Raw genomic sequence first — 18846 nt, 5'->3', positions numbered from 1 at the left:
CTTGGCTAATTTTTAATATTTTTAGTAGAGATAATTTTGCCATGTTGACCAGGCTGGGCTTGAACTCCTGGGCTCATGCAGTCTGCCTGCCTTGGCCTCCCAAAGTGTTGGGATTGCAGATTATAGGCATGAGCCACCATGTCTGGCTTGCACATTTATTTTGATATATGTATAAACACTAATTTCTCAGGACAGACACAAAACTATTACAAATGGTAACGTTTTAGGAAATAGATTTGTGGAGTTTAAACCTTTCTGGATCTCCCCCCCACACACACACTATGTAAGTGAATTATGTTTGGTTTGTAAAAAATAAGCAGATCCATAAATAGGTAAGAAAAGAACAGCCAGAAAGAGGAAAGTTCATGTCAGTAATCAAAACTACCTGTAGGATTCCATTAATACATTATTAAAAAGGTACGTAATTTGAAAATTACTGAATTCAGACTGGTGTTATCAGTAGCATAAAGGATATAAACCTAAACATGGATTTTTCCACAGTATCTTTGAATATCGAAATTAAGAGCCATTTCTTAATACTTAAGGTAAATGATGTGAATACAAGGCAGCAGGATTTTCTATAATGAGTAACAGAACCCATCACCCAAAAGGTATTAAAATTGAAAAACAAAAACTTGAGATTGATTTTAAAATGACAAACTGAAAAATAAATAAATTTTAAAAAATGACAAGCCATAAACCACAGCAGATAAAGATGTAAGATGATACCCTGAAGGACAAGAAGCTTCTGTAACACTAAGTGCAAAAGAGGAATACTGGAAGTGATATTCCCAGGTCAGTCAGACATAGTAGGAAAATTTGAGACTATCCCTAAAACAACTCACAAACAAGGGTCTCCTAGGGTGTGGGGATGGCTTCTGCAAATTAACCCCTATTATGTGAATAATGCAGATCTACCATCTGTACATTCAAACACAACTCCTGAGGCCACCAACTAAGTTTTTATTCATTTCTAGGTTCCATCTGAAGAAAAGTCAATTTTTAAAAGACAGGGACTAGAATAATAGAAAAAAATAAAATAAGAGATGGAAAAAGATAGAAAACAGGTTCGTGGTAGCCAGGAGACAGGGAGGGCAGGCAGGCTGTGTAGTGAGCAGCACAAGGGAATTAATTCTTTTGTGGTGATAGTTTTATACCTCAATGTAGTGGTAAGTACATGAATCTATGTAATAAAATTGAACAAAATTACATACGTTACACACAAACATAAATGAATGCAGATGAAAATGATGAAAGTGAATAAGGTATAAAGTGCAGTTAACAATAATGTACCATGATGACTGCTCAGTTTTGCTATGGTACTACAGTTATATAAGATGTCACCATTTGAGAAGTTAGGTAAAGGGTAAATGGGATTCTTTGTACTATTTTTGTAACTTACTGTGAGTCTCCATTCTTAAATGAAAAGTCTGAAAACAAATCAACTATACAGAAAAAAAAATACTTTTTTTAAGCGTTTTTGAGACAGGGTCTCACTCTTGCTCAGGCAGGGGCACAGTGGCATAATCACAGCTTACTGCAACTTCAAACTCCTGGGCCCAAGCAATCCTCACACTTCAGCCTCCCGAGTAGCTCGTACTATGGGCATGTATCACCACACTTGACCAATTTTTTTACTTTTTGTACACAGGATTTCACTATGTTGACCATGCTGGTCTCAAACTCCTGAGCTCAAATAATCCATAAACCTTGGCCTCCCAAAGTGCTGTGATTATAGGTGTGAGCTACTTTGCCTGGCCAAGAAATACTTTATTTAGCAGAAAAATAAGTATGCCAATGGGATCGCGGCAGGAGGTACCAAATGTTTTTAGCATTAAATAAAATCTCTAAATGATATCTGGAAACTAAAAATAGTCAATTACCAATTATTGTTAGTAAATTACTACTACCATTTACTATTACTGTTATTGGTAAGTTATGACAATTTATCACTTGTTTCACATTTAATTTTGCACTTTAAATAACTAAAATTTCAAGGCTATTGAAGACTGAATATTATGAATCTAAGAAGAAAAGCCTAGCGATTAACTACTTCTTATCTATGGTCAACATTCAATCACACATAATAGATGAGAACAAAAGAGGATAATGAAAAATATGACTTTAAATGGCTCAAAGAAACATTGTCATTCAGGATTTCCCAGACTTGGCTACTCTGCCACTTTCCAGAGTGGGTAAGGAAATAGGTTGACAAAGGAGTTCCGGTTTTCTGTGGTCCGTAAGGTTAAACAAAGTTCTGGACACAGATCAGACCAGTAAATAAACACTAGAGGACGTGAAGTGAATGAGATGGGCCTGGATTCTTGATTTGACTTAAAAAAAAAAAAATACACACACACACACACACACACACACACACACACACACACAGATGGGAGCTCACTATGTTGCCCAGGCTGGTCTTGAACTCCTGGATTCAAGTGATCCTCCCCAACTCGGTCTCCCAAAGTGCTGGGATTACAGGAGTGAGGCATTTTACCTAATTTGATTAATAAAACAGATGTGTGGTTTTTTTGTTTTGTTTTGTTTTTTTGTTTTTTGAGACGGAGTTTTGCTCGTTACCTAGGCTGGAGTGCAATGGCGCGATCTCGGCTCACTGCAACCTCCGCATCCTGGGTTCAGGCAATTCTCCTGCCTCAGCCTCCTGAGTAGCTGGGATTACAGGCACACGCCACCATGCCCAGCTAATTTTTGGTATTTTTAGTAGAGACGGGGTTTCACCATGTTGACCAGAGCGGTCTCGATCTCTTGACCTTGTGATCCACCCGCCTCGGCCTCCCAAAGTGCTGGGATTACAGGCTTGAGCCACCGCGCCCGGCCCCCAGATGTGCTTTTGTACTCTGCTTTTTGGTAACAATGCGTAGGGAGTGATAAAAGTTAAGAAAAAACAGCAAAATAAAGTAAGAGTACATTTTAAGCAGTGTACCTCTTACTGATTTACAGAGAAATTATACCACTGTTTTTTTTTTTTTTGTTTTGAGACAGGGTCTTGCTCTGTTGCCCAGGCTGGAGTGCAGTGACATGCTACCTTGGCTCACTGCACCCTCCACCTCCTCAATTCAAGCAATTCTCCTGCCTCAGCCTCTTGAGTGGCTAGGATTACAGGTATGTGCCACCATGCCTGGCTTATTTTTGTTTTGTTTGTTTTTGTTTCGTTTTTGAGACGGAGTTTCGCTCTTGTTACCCAGGCTGGAGTGCAATGGCGCGATCTCGGCTCACCGCAACCTCCACCTCCTGGGTTCAAGCAATTCTCCTGCCTCAGCCTCCCAAGTAGCTGCGACTACAGGTGTGTGCCACCATGCCCAGCTAATTTTTGTACTTTTAGTAGAAACGGGGTTTCACCATGTTGACCAGGATGGTCTCGATCTCTTGACCTTGTGATCCACCCGCCTCGGTCTCCCAAAGTGTTGGGATTATAGGCCTGAGCCACCACGCGTGGCTATTTTTGTATTTTTAATAGAGACGGGCTTTTATCATATTGGTCAGGCTCGACTTGAACTCCTGACCTCAAGTGATCCACCCACCTCAGCCTTCCAAAGTGCTAGGATTACAGGCATGAGCCACTGTGCCCAGCCTGTACCACATTTTTAATTGGTTACAAATTCTGGTTTAAAATAAGCTTTTACCCTAGAAGGTATGAATATTTAAAAATTGGTCAGGTGTAAAACAGCTTCTTTCCACCCTAGCAGTGGAAGGGCAAGACAAGGGGGTACAAGGTGCAATTTACAAAGAAATTGGACAAATGCAACAAACTGTAGTTATGAGTTTGTTTTTAAAGTGGTTGCTTACCTGCACTAAAGCCTGGACAGCATGAACTTGTCCAGCTATCCTTAAGCGATCATCCCCTTCTCCAGTACAGATGGAAGAATCAAAAGAACATGATGTTTCCATGTTGACAAGACAGTGCCGATTCCGAGCACTATACTCCACTAGATTTATCAGCAGACCTAAGCCCTTCAAAAATTTTAAGAGACACGTATTATCAGAGATGAGTACTTAAAACAAATGAACACAATATGCATAATTTTTATTGGCAGCTGAAAAACTGAAAATCAGTGCTCTACCATCTACAAAATTGCTAAAACCCATTAAGTATGAAAGGCCAAAAAATAAAGACCAAAAAGGAAAAAAAAGGCCAGGCGCAGTGGCTCATGCCTGTAATCCCAGCACTTTGGGAGGCCGGAGCAGGCAGATCACCTGAGGCCAGGAGTTTGAAGACCAGCCTGGGCAACATGGCGAAACCCCATCTGTACTATACAAAAATTAGCTGGGTGTGGTGGCACAAGCCTGTAGTTCCAGCATCTGGAAGGCTAAGACAGGAGAATCGCTTGAAGCAGGGAGGCAGAGGTTACAGTGAGCCAAGATGGAGCCACTGCACTCCAGCCTGGGTGACAGGGTGAGAATCTGTATCAAAAATTTAAAAAAAAAAAAAAAAAAAAAAAAGTATGTTCATAAGGAAATTCATGAAAACAACCACAATATTAAAGGGTTGGTTCTTAACCCAAACTAAGGTGAACATTTTGCACACCTTACTAGATACAATACTCTTCCTGAAAAAGTCATTTCAACTTACCAGCACTCGAATATCAAATCTCTGCTCCTGAGGTAGGTACTTTGGAACCTGAAGCACACAGTTTAGCGCTGTGCCTATGAGACCGTCCTGCTCTCCTGTTTTGGTACTGCCCCACTCTGAAATAAGAAATGGATATAGGAAAATTGTTACTGATTCCTCCTTAGGACACTAATAACAGATTTATTAACATGGATATTAACTTAGGATTGTATAGCCCATTCCTCTATTGAAACATACTGTTGATACTTCCAGGTCAAGCTACTAGGCTTATAGAAATATCAACTCTTTTTTTTTGAGACGGAGTTTCGCTCTTGTTACGCAGGCTGGAGTGCAATGGCACGATCTCGGCTCACCGCAACCTCCGCCTCCTGGGTTCAGGCAACTCTTCTGCCTCAGCCTCCTGAGTAGCTGGGATTACAGGCACATGCCACCATGCCCAGCTAATTTTTTGTATTTTTAGTAGAGATGGGGTTTCACCGTGTTGACCAGGATGGTCTCGATCTCCTGACCTCGTGATCCACCCGCCTCAGCCTCCCAAAGTGCTGGGATTACAGGCTTGAGCCACCGCGCCCGGCAGAAATATCAACTCTTAAAAGCGATTTTTAAACCTACACGTTAAGTACATTAAGACAAATCAAAAAATCACTACACCAAGAAAAGGAGAAACAAAGAAAAATAACTTGTTTTCACATGCAATATACATCTTTCAATGAGAAAAAAATGGAAAAAAATCTTACCATTATCATTAGTTAAATTGAGCAACACCCCAATGATGGCCCTCATGCAGTCCTCCACTGCTTTGCCCACATGGTTAGTTACATTCTGGTGAGGCAGAGGTTTACTGTCAGCTAAGCATATGCTGTCCTCAGCGCGGTTGTACTGCTGAATCAGTTCTTCACAATGTTGTAACGCTCTTAAGAGAAAATAAAATATAGACTATTATAGTAAATAATAGGTACGCAACATATTTCTATTTACTTGAACCTAACAGCTATCAGATAAAACTTCACTTTATTTTGGAAAAACCTGATACCTTAAAAAAACTACCCAAGGAATGTTAAAAATTAAACACTAATAGCAGAAGTTTTTATCTGTACTACCTACATTTACCCTAGTAATCTCTTTATTTCCAAGTTGTCTCACATGTTATTGATCTCTCCGACAGACAGACCACAACACTTTCTCAAACAGGGAAAATGGTTAAGAGCTAATGTTGAACACTTCTGAGATAGTAAATGTTATTGTCAGTATTATGTAACAAACGTTAATGTAAAGACAAGTATTAAATACTTCATATGCATTAGAGCAAATATTATTTACTATCTCAACTACCAATGTGACAGTATAATCATTATTTTTTAATTTAAGGTCAAACTGACATGTCTCCTTGACAGTTATCCAAGGGGATGAGCTATATCCAAGTATTCTCAAGATACTACCCAAAATAACAAGGAAATATAATCCCTAAATGGGTCCAGTATTTCTAAAGACACTGTTTAAATCACCAAGTCCACTATTTTTAAGTTCAATACAAATCAAGTAAGCTGCGTCTGTCAGTTGATTCTTCATGCATTATAAAATGGCACAAGATTCTTAAAAGAAATCATATCTAATCTACGTCTAGTTGCCCTTTAAAACATACTGAGGAAATTCTGTAAAGGTTTCCCAATATTTCACAACCCTTTGGTCAGGAAGGTGTTCCTCATGTGTAACCTAAAATAATTTGTAGTTCTGGTATTGAATACTGGTCAGGATTACAATACTGTCATTGGTAACTCAACTTTTTAAAACTGAGCTAAACTAGGGCTTTAAAGATAAAAGGAGGTTCAGCATATGGTATTTAATCTTTCTGTATGCTACCCCTGCATTGATCATGGTTTCTGCTGAAAAACTTAAAAATCTAGAGATGAGTGCTCTTTTCCAAACAATTCTGACCTCTACTGTCACTTCCAAGACATTTGGCCTGAACTTCCTAATCACAACAAAAGAGCTAAAATGTGTCATATTAAATACTTCCATTTACAAGGCACTTGTTGGAGGTAATAAAGTATACACAAGAGGTACTTTTAAATCAGAAACAACATATACAATTTTTATTTGTCAATTTTAAAAAAGAAAATGAAATCAGAAACATTTAACTTCAATAATCTTTAGTAAGAAGGGGTAAAACATGGCAGCAAACAAGCAGAATGCATGTGGTAAGAGCACTAACTATATAGGCAGGGCACAGTAGTTCATGCCTATAATCCCTACACTTTGGGAGGTCAGGGTGAGAGGATCACTTGAGTTTGAGAACAGCCTGGGCAACACAGCAAGATCCTGTATCTATGTTTTTAAAAAAGAATGCTAAATATAGATAAAATAGGCCATGTACGCCTATAATCTCAGCACTCTGGAAGGCTGAGGAGGGTGGCATCACCTGAAGTCAGGACTTTGAGACCAGCCTGGCTAACATGATGAAACCCCATCTCGAATAAAAATACAAAAATTAGTTGGGTATGGTGCGCATGCCTGTTATCCCAGCTACTTAGGAGGCTGAGGCAGAATTGCTTGAACCCTGGAGGTGGAAATTGTAGTGAGCCGAGATCATGCCACTGCACTCCAGCCTGGGCGACAGAGACTCCATCTCAGAAAAATAAATAAATAAAATTAAAATATACCATTGAAAGATACAACATGTACAAATGCAATCAAGTCCACAAATGTTCTGGGGGAAGACAAAATAATGTACAAATGCAAGACAAAAAAAGGAGATTTAAAAAACCTACGGATTAAGAAAATCTATTGAGACTAGAAATTTGAGATTACTGAAAATTAGAATATTGACTAAACATAAAATAGTAAGCAACTAGATAATCAGTGGTATGAAAATGGTATTGGGTTATATTTTTTAAAAGAGTCACTTTCTTTCAGACATTGAATACTTAAGTATTTATGGATGAAATGATAATATCTGGATTTGTTTCAAATAATACAAGAGGGGGAATGGATGGGATTATAGATGAAAACTAGACTGGACATGATTGATAATGTGTACATTATAGTTTATTACACTATTTATATTTGAAATCCTCCAAAATAAGATGTTAAAAAACAGATAAATCAGAATAAGACTACAATGGGCCTTTGATAAGGCCGACTTCCTTTAATAAGAAACTTACACATATATCCAAAGACAATAAGCAATCAGAGATTTGGGAAATTAAAATTATTTTTCAAAGGAGAGATTTGGAGAAAGTTAACTTCATGTGTTACTGTTCTAGGCTAAAGGCCAGAGAAGTAGGGCAGATATTAAGAACTAGGACAGAGATAGATCATGAAGAGGCTGCTGTAATAAGATAGAACCAGGTCTGGAGACATACTTGAAAATTTTACCTGCACGGAGGTGACAGCATTAGCCTAATTGTGATGAAATGTGTGTGGGAAGAAAGAATGTGGAATAGGAGAAGTTACATACAGTTATGGAAAAACAAGTCTAAATAAAGTGCAGAAGAAGAGGGCTAGAAAAGTCCATTTAAAACAAGAATGAGGACAAATGCTCAGTATTTATTATATGCCAAGTACTGTTCTAGGCTTTGCATATTAACTAATTTAACTCATTAATATGTATCATACATAATATATAAAAGATACTTTTAAAATCATTAAAATTTAAAAAATGTTTTTGTATATTTTCAATATACACATATTTTAAAGTATCTACTAAGAATATATTTCTTACAAACGTACAAATTAACTCATTTTATTGTAATAACAATCCTAGGTGGGTTAGATACAATCATTATCCCGTTTGTAAAGAGTTTGATTTGTACATTACAAAAGTTATACAGCTGAAATTATCAAGCTGGAATCCCTAGTCATTTTATGTCCAAAATCTGTACTCTTAAAACTTTAGTCACACAATGTGCACCAATTCATAGAATTCAATAGAGCATTTCATAAAGGAAGCTAATCCAAATTTCTTTCATTTGTGGTCAATCCAAACGTTTAAAATAAGTAACAATGTTAGTTGTTAGCTAATAAACACAAAACTTACTTAGCTGATGAAACAATAAGTTGGGAATCTTTATATGCTATCAAGTAGCTTTGATTTTCAGGATTATGCACAGTTACCTAAAAGGGAAGAAGATAAAATAATTGTGGCAATCCAAAACTTTCATTCATTCACATAACATCACACTCTGCCTGGTCTCTAAAAGATACAAAGATTAGGGGAAAAAAAGTCCTTGTTGTCTAAAGGGAATAATTTCACAACCCACAGGTTCCAGATGCAAAATAAGAAAGCTAATGTTTCATGGAAAAATTAAGACATCATTGTTATTATTCATTCATGATTTATTTTACACTATATTTTCACTGTAACGAACTGCCAAACACATTGAATGTCAGACTAGAGCAGTCCTTAACTTACAAATAACAAATAGCAAACAAATAACATAAAGCTCTTAAGCAAATTCATTTAGAATACATTTTTACAAAGAATTATCTGTTATCTACTGTTCCTAAAAGAACTGCATAAGACATACGGAATAATTACCATTTAATCTATGCCAGAAGTTTTAAATTTATACTACACTACTTTCCCCACAGATGTTTTTAAAATAACATGGTGAACAAATCTACGCATTCTGAAGTTAGCTGCCGACATAAATTCTAATCTATATGGAACTGGGTTAAAGTCCTTCACAAGAGTCAAAGAACAAAATATACTTACTGCAGTTCAACAGTATAATTTTCCAAAGGCAAATATTATGACAAGCAATGCTTATAAACAATCTGACTCAGACTGGGCGTGGTGGCTCACGCCTGTAATCCAAGCACTTTGGAGGCCAAGGCAGGCGGATCACCTAAGGTTGGGAGTTCAAGACCAGCCTGACCAACATGGTGATACCCCATCTTAAGAAAGAAAAAAATTTTGAAGAAAAAAAAAAAATTCTGACTCAAATAAAAGTCAAATAAATCAAATGCTAATAATAATTTAAAAATAAAACCTGACCTCATTTAGCTATTGTTATCTACAAACAATGTAGTCAAGCAGAAACTCACATTAAGAAAAAAACAATAAAGACTGGAGGGGCCCAGCAAGGTAGCTCATGCCTGTAATCCCAACACTTTGGGAGGCCGAAGCCGGCAGTCCACTTGAAGCTAGGAGTTTCAAGACCAGCCAGTCCAACATGGCAAAACCCCAACTCTACTAAAAATACAAAAATTAGTAAGGCATGGTGGCACACACCTGTAATCTCAGCTAGAGAGGCTGAGGCATGAAAATTGCTTGAACCCAGGAAGTGGAGGTTGTAGTGAGTCATGATCATGCCACTGCACTCTAGCCTGGGTGACAAGGCGACATTTTGGCTCAAAAAAATAATAAAATCTTTAAAAAAAGATTGGTATATATAAACAAGCCTGACATTTCATTTGCAGCAATAATACAGGTACTCTTAAAAAACTGCTCATTTAACTTGTTTATTAACTGGTTGCTAAAAAAAAATGTACTGCAATTTCTAACTGGATTAACAGAAGTGAACCCCACAGGAGTACAGCTAGTGCTCGACTTACGACCATGGCCAGGACCGTGGAACGGTCATAACACGATTTGGTCGTTAAGTTGAGTAGGCTACATGTACAGTTGAAATGGTGCACGCGGAGATGGTAGTGCTGCCAGAAGCTGGTCTGCACTGTTGTACGCCCACCTGGGCAACGTTTGCGCTGCCAGACGTGAAGCAGTCATGGCTAGCTATTGTGGTTGTAAAGTCGAATGATCGTTAAGTTGCATAGGTCATTAAGTCGATCAATACCTGTATATAAAATATCTGGCAGTCTCTTACACACACATTCACAATTAAGACTACATACTTTTTGCCAAATTGTCATACATACTTACACTTTCTAAAACTCGTAAACATCTCTCTGCTCCCCACAGTGAGGCTACCAGTTTCTCTTCATCCTCATCTCTACTTAAGTGATCCACACATTCTTTTACTAGGTGAAAAGAAACAAACATAAGTTAATATTTATCAATACTTACCAATGCAATACTTTTGGCTAACATTAAAAGCCATCTGTACACATGCTATGAACATGCTGGAATCTCTCTAAACATTTTTTATTCTAGGTTTCATACTTTGAGATTTTGAAATATATCATACTCTGTAATTATTTCGTTTCCATAATCCCCCAATATCAAAATGTTAACAGCCTTTTTTTTTTTCTTTCCTGAGACAGAGTTTTGTTCATTCTCCCAGGTTGGAGTACAATGGTGCAATCTCAGCTCACCACAACGTCCTCCTCCCAGGTTCAAGCGATTCACCTGCCTCAGCCTCCCAAGTAGCTGGGATTAAAGGTATGTACCACTATGTCCAACTAATTTTGTATTTTTGGTGGAGATGGGGTTTCTCCATGTTGGTCAGGCTGATCTTGAGCTCCTGACCTCAGGTGATCTGCCCACCCTGGCCTCCCAAAGTTCTTGGATTACAGGCATGAGCCACCGTGCCTGGCCTGGCCCCTTCTTAAAATGTTAGAAATTTGTAGGATACTATTTTAAAAAAACAGACATTTCCAAACTGATACAATAACTTTTTAAAGTATGTCAATGGAGTATTTTCTTAAGGTTTTAAATACCATATAAAAACATTATACATGTGAATATCATACCTTTATCTACAATATGATCCAGACCACCCAAAAGTCGGAGTTCTTCCTTAAACCAGTCTCCTGCTCGTTTAGAAGTAAGGGACAATAATGTCTCCATAGCTAAATGCCCAGTCTGAAAATCGGAAGCATCATTAATATTTACTTTTAGCAATTGTAAAAATTGTTTCTCTTTGCAAAAATTTACTGCATGCTATCAGTACAGTTTTTTAAGACTATATTTATACATAAAATTGAACTAATTTTCAATTTTTATCCGAACAGTCTACATCTAACAAAGTTTTAAAACCAGCTTTTCATAGAGAAAATGTGCTATTACAGTAGTCTATCATTTGTCAGTTTACTATTACATATACATATACATATAGGTACTCATTTCTACAGTACAGAGGCCAACTGTCAGACTGCTAAGTCAAAGAGTACATGGATTTTTAAATTGTTAATCAATATTAATTTGCCACAAAGGATTTAACAAGTAACACTCTCAGGAGCAAAGTGTGGGAGTGCCAGTTGCCCTGAATTTTCAAAAGTACAAGTTATCACTTAACATTTTTGTCTGAGGGTACAAAATGGTAACATACTGCTTTTGGTTGTATTTTTACAACTACAGTAAACTTGACCTGTTTTTCACGTTAATTAGCTATATTTCTAGTATGAGATTCCTGTTCGTTATTCTTTCCATATTTTCCTGTAAGACTGATTATCTTTCCTTATTGTTCGGTGTATTGTGTCTATTCTGCATACAAATCCTTTGCTCACTTTAGTACTGCAAACTGACTAGTTTTAAACTGACTACTGCAGGCTTAGCAGCTCAGATATTCATCATGTGGCCATGATGACAAAACTATTCAACTAATGCTTTAGGATCACCACCAGAAGAGTACAAAAGCTAAGAGCCACATTTACAATCAGAGTAAAGTTTGTCTTTCTCTTTATTTCACTTTAGCTGTTGTTTTTCTATTTAAAGCATACAGCCACCTCCCAACAAAGAGCAATTTGGTTTCTGTTATAATAAAGGAATTTCAGCATAACAAAAGAAAATTAGCAAAGATTGACAAGACCTAGTTTTTCTCCCAGTTTCTCCCCTTCAAAAGATGACAGTTTACATTAGGTCCTTCAGGCCTATTTGAAAACTGCATACAAACTAGATATTTAGAAATTCAAACAACAGGTATTACCAGTATTGTACATTTAGGAGAGATACAGAAGATTTTTAATCTGCTTCTTTTAAAACAGTTGTTCTTGGCTGAGTGTGGTTGGTAGCTCAAGCCTGTAATCCCAGCACTTTGGGAGGCTGAGGTAGGTGGATCACCTCAGGTCACGAGTTCAAGACCAGCCTGGCCAACACAGTGAAACCTGTCTCTACTAAAAACACAAAAATTAGCCGGGCATGGTAGTGGGCACCTGTAATCCCAGGGGTTTACAGAGGGTTTACAGTGGGCACCTGTAATCCCAGAGGCAGGGAGAATTGCTTGAACCCAGGAGGTGGAGGTTGCAGTGAGCCAAGATCATGGCACTGCACGCACTCTGGCCTGGGCAACAGAGCAAGACTCTGTCTCAAAGAAAAGAAAAGAAAAGAAAAAGGAAAAAAAAAGGTTGTTTTCCAAGGTGACAAATGTAGAACTAGAACCCAATACTAAAAAAACAGATTCAATTCTGTCCATTTCTCACTCTGTCCCTCAAAGAACAATTTAGATTGGTTAGGTGTATTAATTCATGAGTCATACTGGAAAAGCTGAAGACTAATGAGGCATTCTTTGTTTAGAAAGAAAGGTGATGGTAATTTGATATTAATAATTAAAACTTGTGCCTTTTTATGCTTAAAAGGGAGTTTCATTTTTGTTTCTATTGGCATAAAAATGATTCTTAAATGTTTTAGGCTATATTAAGTATAATACAAGCTAGCATTTAAAAATTGCCTATTATTCAAGCATGTTATTTGAAAACTTGAATAGTCCTCAGAGTTAAAGCACAGCCAAATCATTAACCAGAAAATAAGAGGATTAGGCTGACACCTGTAATCCCAGCACTTTGGAATGCTGAGGCACAGGATCGCTTAAGCCTGGGAGGCAGATGTTGCAGTGAGACCAGATCACATTACTGTACTCCAGCCTGAGTGACAGAGTGTGTCTCAAGGGGGAAAAAACAAACAAACAAAAAACTGCCCTGAGACAGGTCCTTCAGGAGGCATTCCAGGACAAGGCACTGTTATCAGAGGAGACGACATCTCCATTCGGAGACGACATTTCCATTCATGTTTTACTGTCCCTAAAACCTTCCAATGGGACAAGATGTGGAGGTGGAAGACAGCCATATTGATAATCCTGACCCTGTGGACCTAGGTTAACGTGTGTGTTCATTTTTAACAAAAAAAAGTTTTAAAAGTTAAAAAAATAATTAATTTTGAAAAAAGAAAAAAAGCTCATAGAATATTTTTGTACAGTATACAATGTTTTAAGCTAAGTGTTATTATAGAAGAGTCAAGAGTTAAACAGTGTAGCCAGAGTGTACAATGTTTATCAAGTCTACAGTGGTGTGCAATAATGTCCTAGGCCAGGTGTCCCCAAACTGCAGCCCCCCGCCGCACTTCAGGAAGGGGCATCTCTTTCATTGGTGGTCAGTGAGAGGAGCACAGTATGTGGCGGCCCTCCAATGTTCTGAGGGACAGTGAACTGCCCCCTGTGTAAAAAGTTTGGGGACGCCTCTCCTAGGCCTTCACATTCACTCACCACTCACTCACTCACTGACACAGAGCAACTTCCAGTCCTGCAAGCTCTACTCATGGTTAAGTGTCCATATAGGTTTATCTTTTTAAATCTTTTATACTCTACTTTTACTGTACCCTTTTTGTGTTTAGGTGCACAAATTTTGCCACCACTGTGTTCCAACTGCCTGCAGTGTTCAATACAGTAACATACTATACAGGTTTGCACCCTAAAAGCAACAGGCTGTACCACATGTAGTACAGCCTGTTGCTTTTAGGGTGCAAACCTGTAGAGTCTAGATGTGTAGTAGGCCGTAACTTTTAGGTCTGTGTAAGTACAGTCTGATGCTCATACAACAACAAAATCACCTAATGATTCATTTTTAGAACACATATCTCATTGAGCAAAGCATGACTATACTACTATTTTAAGTTATCTTTTCATGGCACATCAGCAATACCAATATATTCAAGAAATTAAGCAACTAGTAACAAAACTAATGTGCAGAAGATATTCATTGTACAAAACAACATAGTAAATCTACTGTACAATTTAAAACAAACAAATACTCAAGAATAGTTAACGTTAGGGGGAAAAAAGAAGAATCCTAAAATTGACATCTGTGCTCTGGCTTAATCATATGAATTAAAAAAAAGCTGTTTCATTTAATACAGTAAAGTTTTTATTCTGGCATTTGTCATCCTAATAAATTCAACAAAACGTAAGACAAATTAAATTATCAATTTTATCATGTTACTTAACAGCATACCTGAAATGAACCTAAATTTGAACATAGGAGACAAAAAAATAAACGCACATTCACCCAACTATGTAGGCAATTAAAAATTATAAGCTCAAATTTATTCTTTATAGTATGAAAAAATGAGTAGACATTTGTTTAAAAAAAAATCATTGTAAAAAACGGTATAAATAAATAAAAATTACGAATGTTTTGGCCAGGCACAGTGGCTCATGTCTGTAATCCCAGGAAGGCCAAGGCGGGCAGATCACCTGAGTTCAGGAGTTCAAGACCAGCTTGGCCAACATGACAAAGCCCCGTCCTACTAAAAATGAAAAAAAATAAAAAATAAATAGCTGGGCATGGTGGCATACACCTGTAATCCCAGCTATCTGGGAGGCTGAGGCATGAGAACAGCTTGAACCCGGGAGGCGGAGGCTGCAGTGAGCCGAGATCACACCACTGGACTCCAGCCTGGGTGACAGAGTAAGACTTCATCTCAAAAAAGAAAAAAAGTTAAAAAGTTTTAAATGTAGTATATACAGATGGTATGATGACATGGAGGATCACAGATTTGCCATCTGAGCGCAACATCTCTCTCCACAATCTTATAAAGTGAAAAGTACTGAATACATGTCAGTTTTGTATCTTACTGTTTAAAGTTAAACTGCTCTCCCATCTTCCACCTTAACCAGAATCTATTACCACCTCTACCCTAATTAAAACAGAATAGAGCAAGAGCCTTAAGTCACATCTGGCTAGCACAAAGCATTCTATACATTTTTGTGGCAAATGCTGCAGTCTTCAGTTAAATAATGGGGAGACATTGGCTTTTTTTTTTGAGACATAGTGTTACTCTGTCACCCAGGATGGAGTGGAGTCATGCCAATCCTGGCTCACCTCACCTCCTAGGTTCCAGGTTCAAGCAATTCTTGTGCCTTCACCTTCCCAAGTAGCTGGGAACACAGACACCCGCCACCAGGTCCAGCTATAATTTTTATATTTTTAGTAGAGACAGGGTTTCACCATGTTGGCAGAACTCCTGGTCTCCGGTGATCCACCCACTTCGGACTCCCAAAGTACTGGGATTACAGCTGTGAGCCACATCACCTGGCCTGAGACCTGATTAACATCTGTTCTGGGAAAGCCTCTAAAATTTCTGGTTTACCCACTATTCCTTGTGTAAAATCAGGTACTTACTGTATATCCTAACCTGAGGTCAAACAACTTAATGTACTTCAATGGCCCTACATATCTATACTGAATTTTACTTTTCCTATGGCATATAAACCCTGGATGTGGAGGTAATAGCATGGGGATCCCAAGATACAGACACAACTTTTGATTATAAGTCCCTACTAAATGTTTTTTTCTGAAAAACTGGATTTGTCACATTTGCGTAGACAATAATAAATGTTTATTATAGTTGGAAATGTCTGAAAACCAGGTTATTATGTAATAAACACTCTTATTTTTTCCAAAATCACAAGCCAATTATCTTCTACTGGCCTAGAAACCATTGGAACATTATGGATTCTATAAGTAAAAAAGCCGGAAGAAAGCAGAACTGAAATAAAGCAAAAATGACATAGCTATCTCACACATGGTACGTTGTGATGAGCATAAGAGCAGCTACTGGCCATGACTGTATTATAAGGAACACCACCTCAGAAGAGGTGAGGTGCCTAAGAGTCTTCCTTGAGGTATCTTCAGGGTTCTTCAGGTACCGTGAAACAGACACCCTGAGGTACTCTGGAATAAACAGATGCCTACTCATTGAAAATGGCAGTTGTGGCAGGAGTGGTGGCTCACGCCTGTAATTCCAACACTTTGGAGGCTGAGGTAACATCGCTTGAGCCCGGGAGTTCAAAACCAGCCTGGGCAACGTGGTGAAAACCCCATGTCTACTAAAAATACAAAAGTTAGACAAATATGGTGGCATACACCTGTAGTCCTAGTTACTTGGGGAGCTGAGGTGGGAGGATCACTTGAGTCCAGGGACTTGAAGCTGCAGTAAGCCATGACCGTACCACTGCACTCCAGCCTGGGTGACATAGCAAGACTCTGTCTCAAAAAAAAATTATTATTATAAATTAAAAAAGAAAATGGCAGACGTATATCTTCTGAAGTTTTTATTCCTGAAATCCATGGAGAATAAGAATTCAACTTCCTCATAGCCTAAATGTAGTTCTGCCTCTTTTTTTTTTTTTTTTTTTTTTTTTTTGAGATGGTCTTGCTCTGTCACCCAGGCTGGAGTGCAGTGGTACAACTTTGGCTTATTGCACCCTCAAACTCCCTGGGCTCAGGAGATTCCCCCAACCTAAGCCTCCTGAGTAGCTGGGACTAAAAGTGTACACCACCATGTCCAGCTAATTTTTTTTTTGTATTTTCTGTAGAGATGGGGTTTTTGCCATGTTGCCCAGGCTAGAACCAAACCCCTAGGTTCAAGAAATCCACCTGCCTTGGCCTCTCAAAACACTGATATTGTAGGCATGAGCCACTGCACCTGGTTCCCCCAACCTTTTTTTTTTTTTTTCTTAAAAAATAAAATAAAAAATAAAGAGAGAAGGATTAGGCAAAATGCAACAGAAAATGTGCAACAATTTACTGGGCAAAAAACCTAAAAGCACATAAACTAGTTTAGGAAGTTCAGGCAAGGAATGAAATTATACTCAGAGCTAAACCTGAGAATTTGCCAAACTGTAAACCAAGGTTAGAAGTTAAATAATTTGCCCACAGTCACCGAGCTATTGCAATTAACCTAAGACTTTCCGAAAGTAATTCTCATCTTAGAAGGAAGGAAGAAGAAACCTACCGTTATATTTTCTAGATCAAGATGCTTATTGTGTACAGTTTCACAGAGCCTTCGGATTTTTTCTTTAATTTTGTTCATGTCTTTTTCATTCAGTAGCTTGGCTGACGAAGCATCTTGTTCCAGTTCCAAAAGTCGAATCATGAGATCTAAGCTAGCTCTATCAAGATCCATGTTCAAACGATCTCTACTCAGTATATACATGAGGGCAGCTGTACAGAGGGACAGATTCTTCAACAGACCAAAAAAAAGGAAAAGAAAAAAGTTCATGTGAGAAACTCCTGACAATCTCAGGAAGTAAGACTGTTAATGACTTTTGCTTACAAGTTACAATGCCTAAGACTTGTATTACTGACCAGGTTGGAAACTTTAAAAATGTTTTATTCAGTGGTCCCTCTAATAATATTCTGAAGAAACATGCTTAAAAAATGAAATGCTGTTGCTTAAAATTATCCTTTCAATGGACCCTCCATACACGAATGCCTGAAGGCTGTAAGAATATAAGCTGAGCTATTTCTTTGGCTATTCTGTGCTAAATGAAGAGTTTATAGAACATTTTTACAGGTGTGTGTGTGTGTCTGTGTGTCTGTGTGTGTGTCTGTGTCTGTACATTCTATTATGATATACCTCACTTTTTTTTCTGAGACAGGGTTTCACTTTGTTACCCAGGCTGAAGTGCAGTGGCGCGATCTCAGCTCACTGTTGCCTTGACCTTCTGGGACTCAAGCGATCTTCCCTGCCTCAGCCTCACAAGTAGCTGAGACAACTGGCATGCGCCACCATGCCCAGATGACTTTTTTGTATTTTTGTAGATGGGGTTTCACTATGTTGCCCAGGCTGGTCCTAAACACCTGAAGTCAAGTGATTCACACACCTTGGCTTCCCAAATTGCTAAGATTATAGGCATGAGCCACCATGCCCAGCCTATTCTTTATGATATAGTAGACAGTCATATTTTAGTTTAAAATCAGTAACTGAAGGCTGAGTGCAGTGGCTTAAACCTGTAATCCCAGCACTTTGGGAGGCTGAGGCGGGCGGATCACGAGGTCAAGAAATGGAGACCATCCTGGTCAACATGGTGAAACCTCGTCTCCACTAAAAAAACAAAAATTAGCTGGGCGTGGTGGTGCACGCCTGTAGTTCCAGCTACTCCGGAGGCTGAGGCAGAAGAATTGCTTGAACCCAGGAGGCGGAGGTTGCAATGAACTGTGATGGCGCCACTGCACTCCAGCCTAGCACCTGGCGACGGAGCAGGACTCCGTCTCAAAAAAAAAAAAAAAAACAATAACTGAAATAATAAATTTAAATCTGTATCAAACCCTTAACATTTTTTCCCCCTGCAAAACAG

General features: G+C 38.3%; 1 protein-coding gene across 4 annotated transcripts in view; it reads right to left on the bottom strand.

Moving 5' to 3' along the window:
* Positions 1-18846, bottom strand: part of WAPL (WAPL cohesin release factor) — a 92916-nt gene that overhangs the window by 14200 nt on the left and 59870 nt on the right. For all 4 annotated transcript variants that reach the window (XM_039478189.2, XM_039478191.2, XM_039478190.2 and 1 more), the window contains 7 exons: positions 17502-17729; positions 11246-11357; positions 10476-10573; positions 8631-8707; positions 5332-5507; positions 4595-4710; positions 3811-3975 (listed from right to left, as the gene is read on the bottom strand). In XM_039478189.2, the coding sequence (XP_039334123.2) occupies positions 3811-3975; positions 4595-4710; positions 5332-5507; positions 8631-8707; positions 10476-10573; positions 11246-11357; positions 17502-17729 (972 nt within the window). The remainder of the gene's footprint in view (positions 1-3810; positions 3976-4594; positions 4711-5331; positions 5508-8630; positions 8708-10475; positions 10574-11245; positions 11358-17501; positions 17730-18846) is intronic.

The sequence above is a fragment of the Saimiri boliviensis genome, chromosome 12 (genome assembly GCF_048565385.1).
Source record: "Saimiri boliviensis isolate mSaiBol1 chromosome 12, mSaiBol1.pri, whole genome shotgun sequence".
NCBI lineage: Eukaryota > Metazoa > Chordata > Mammalia > Primates > Cebidae > Saimiri > Saimiri boliviensis.
This window is presented reverse-complemented; position numbering and strand designations above follow the sequence as displayed.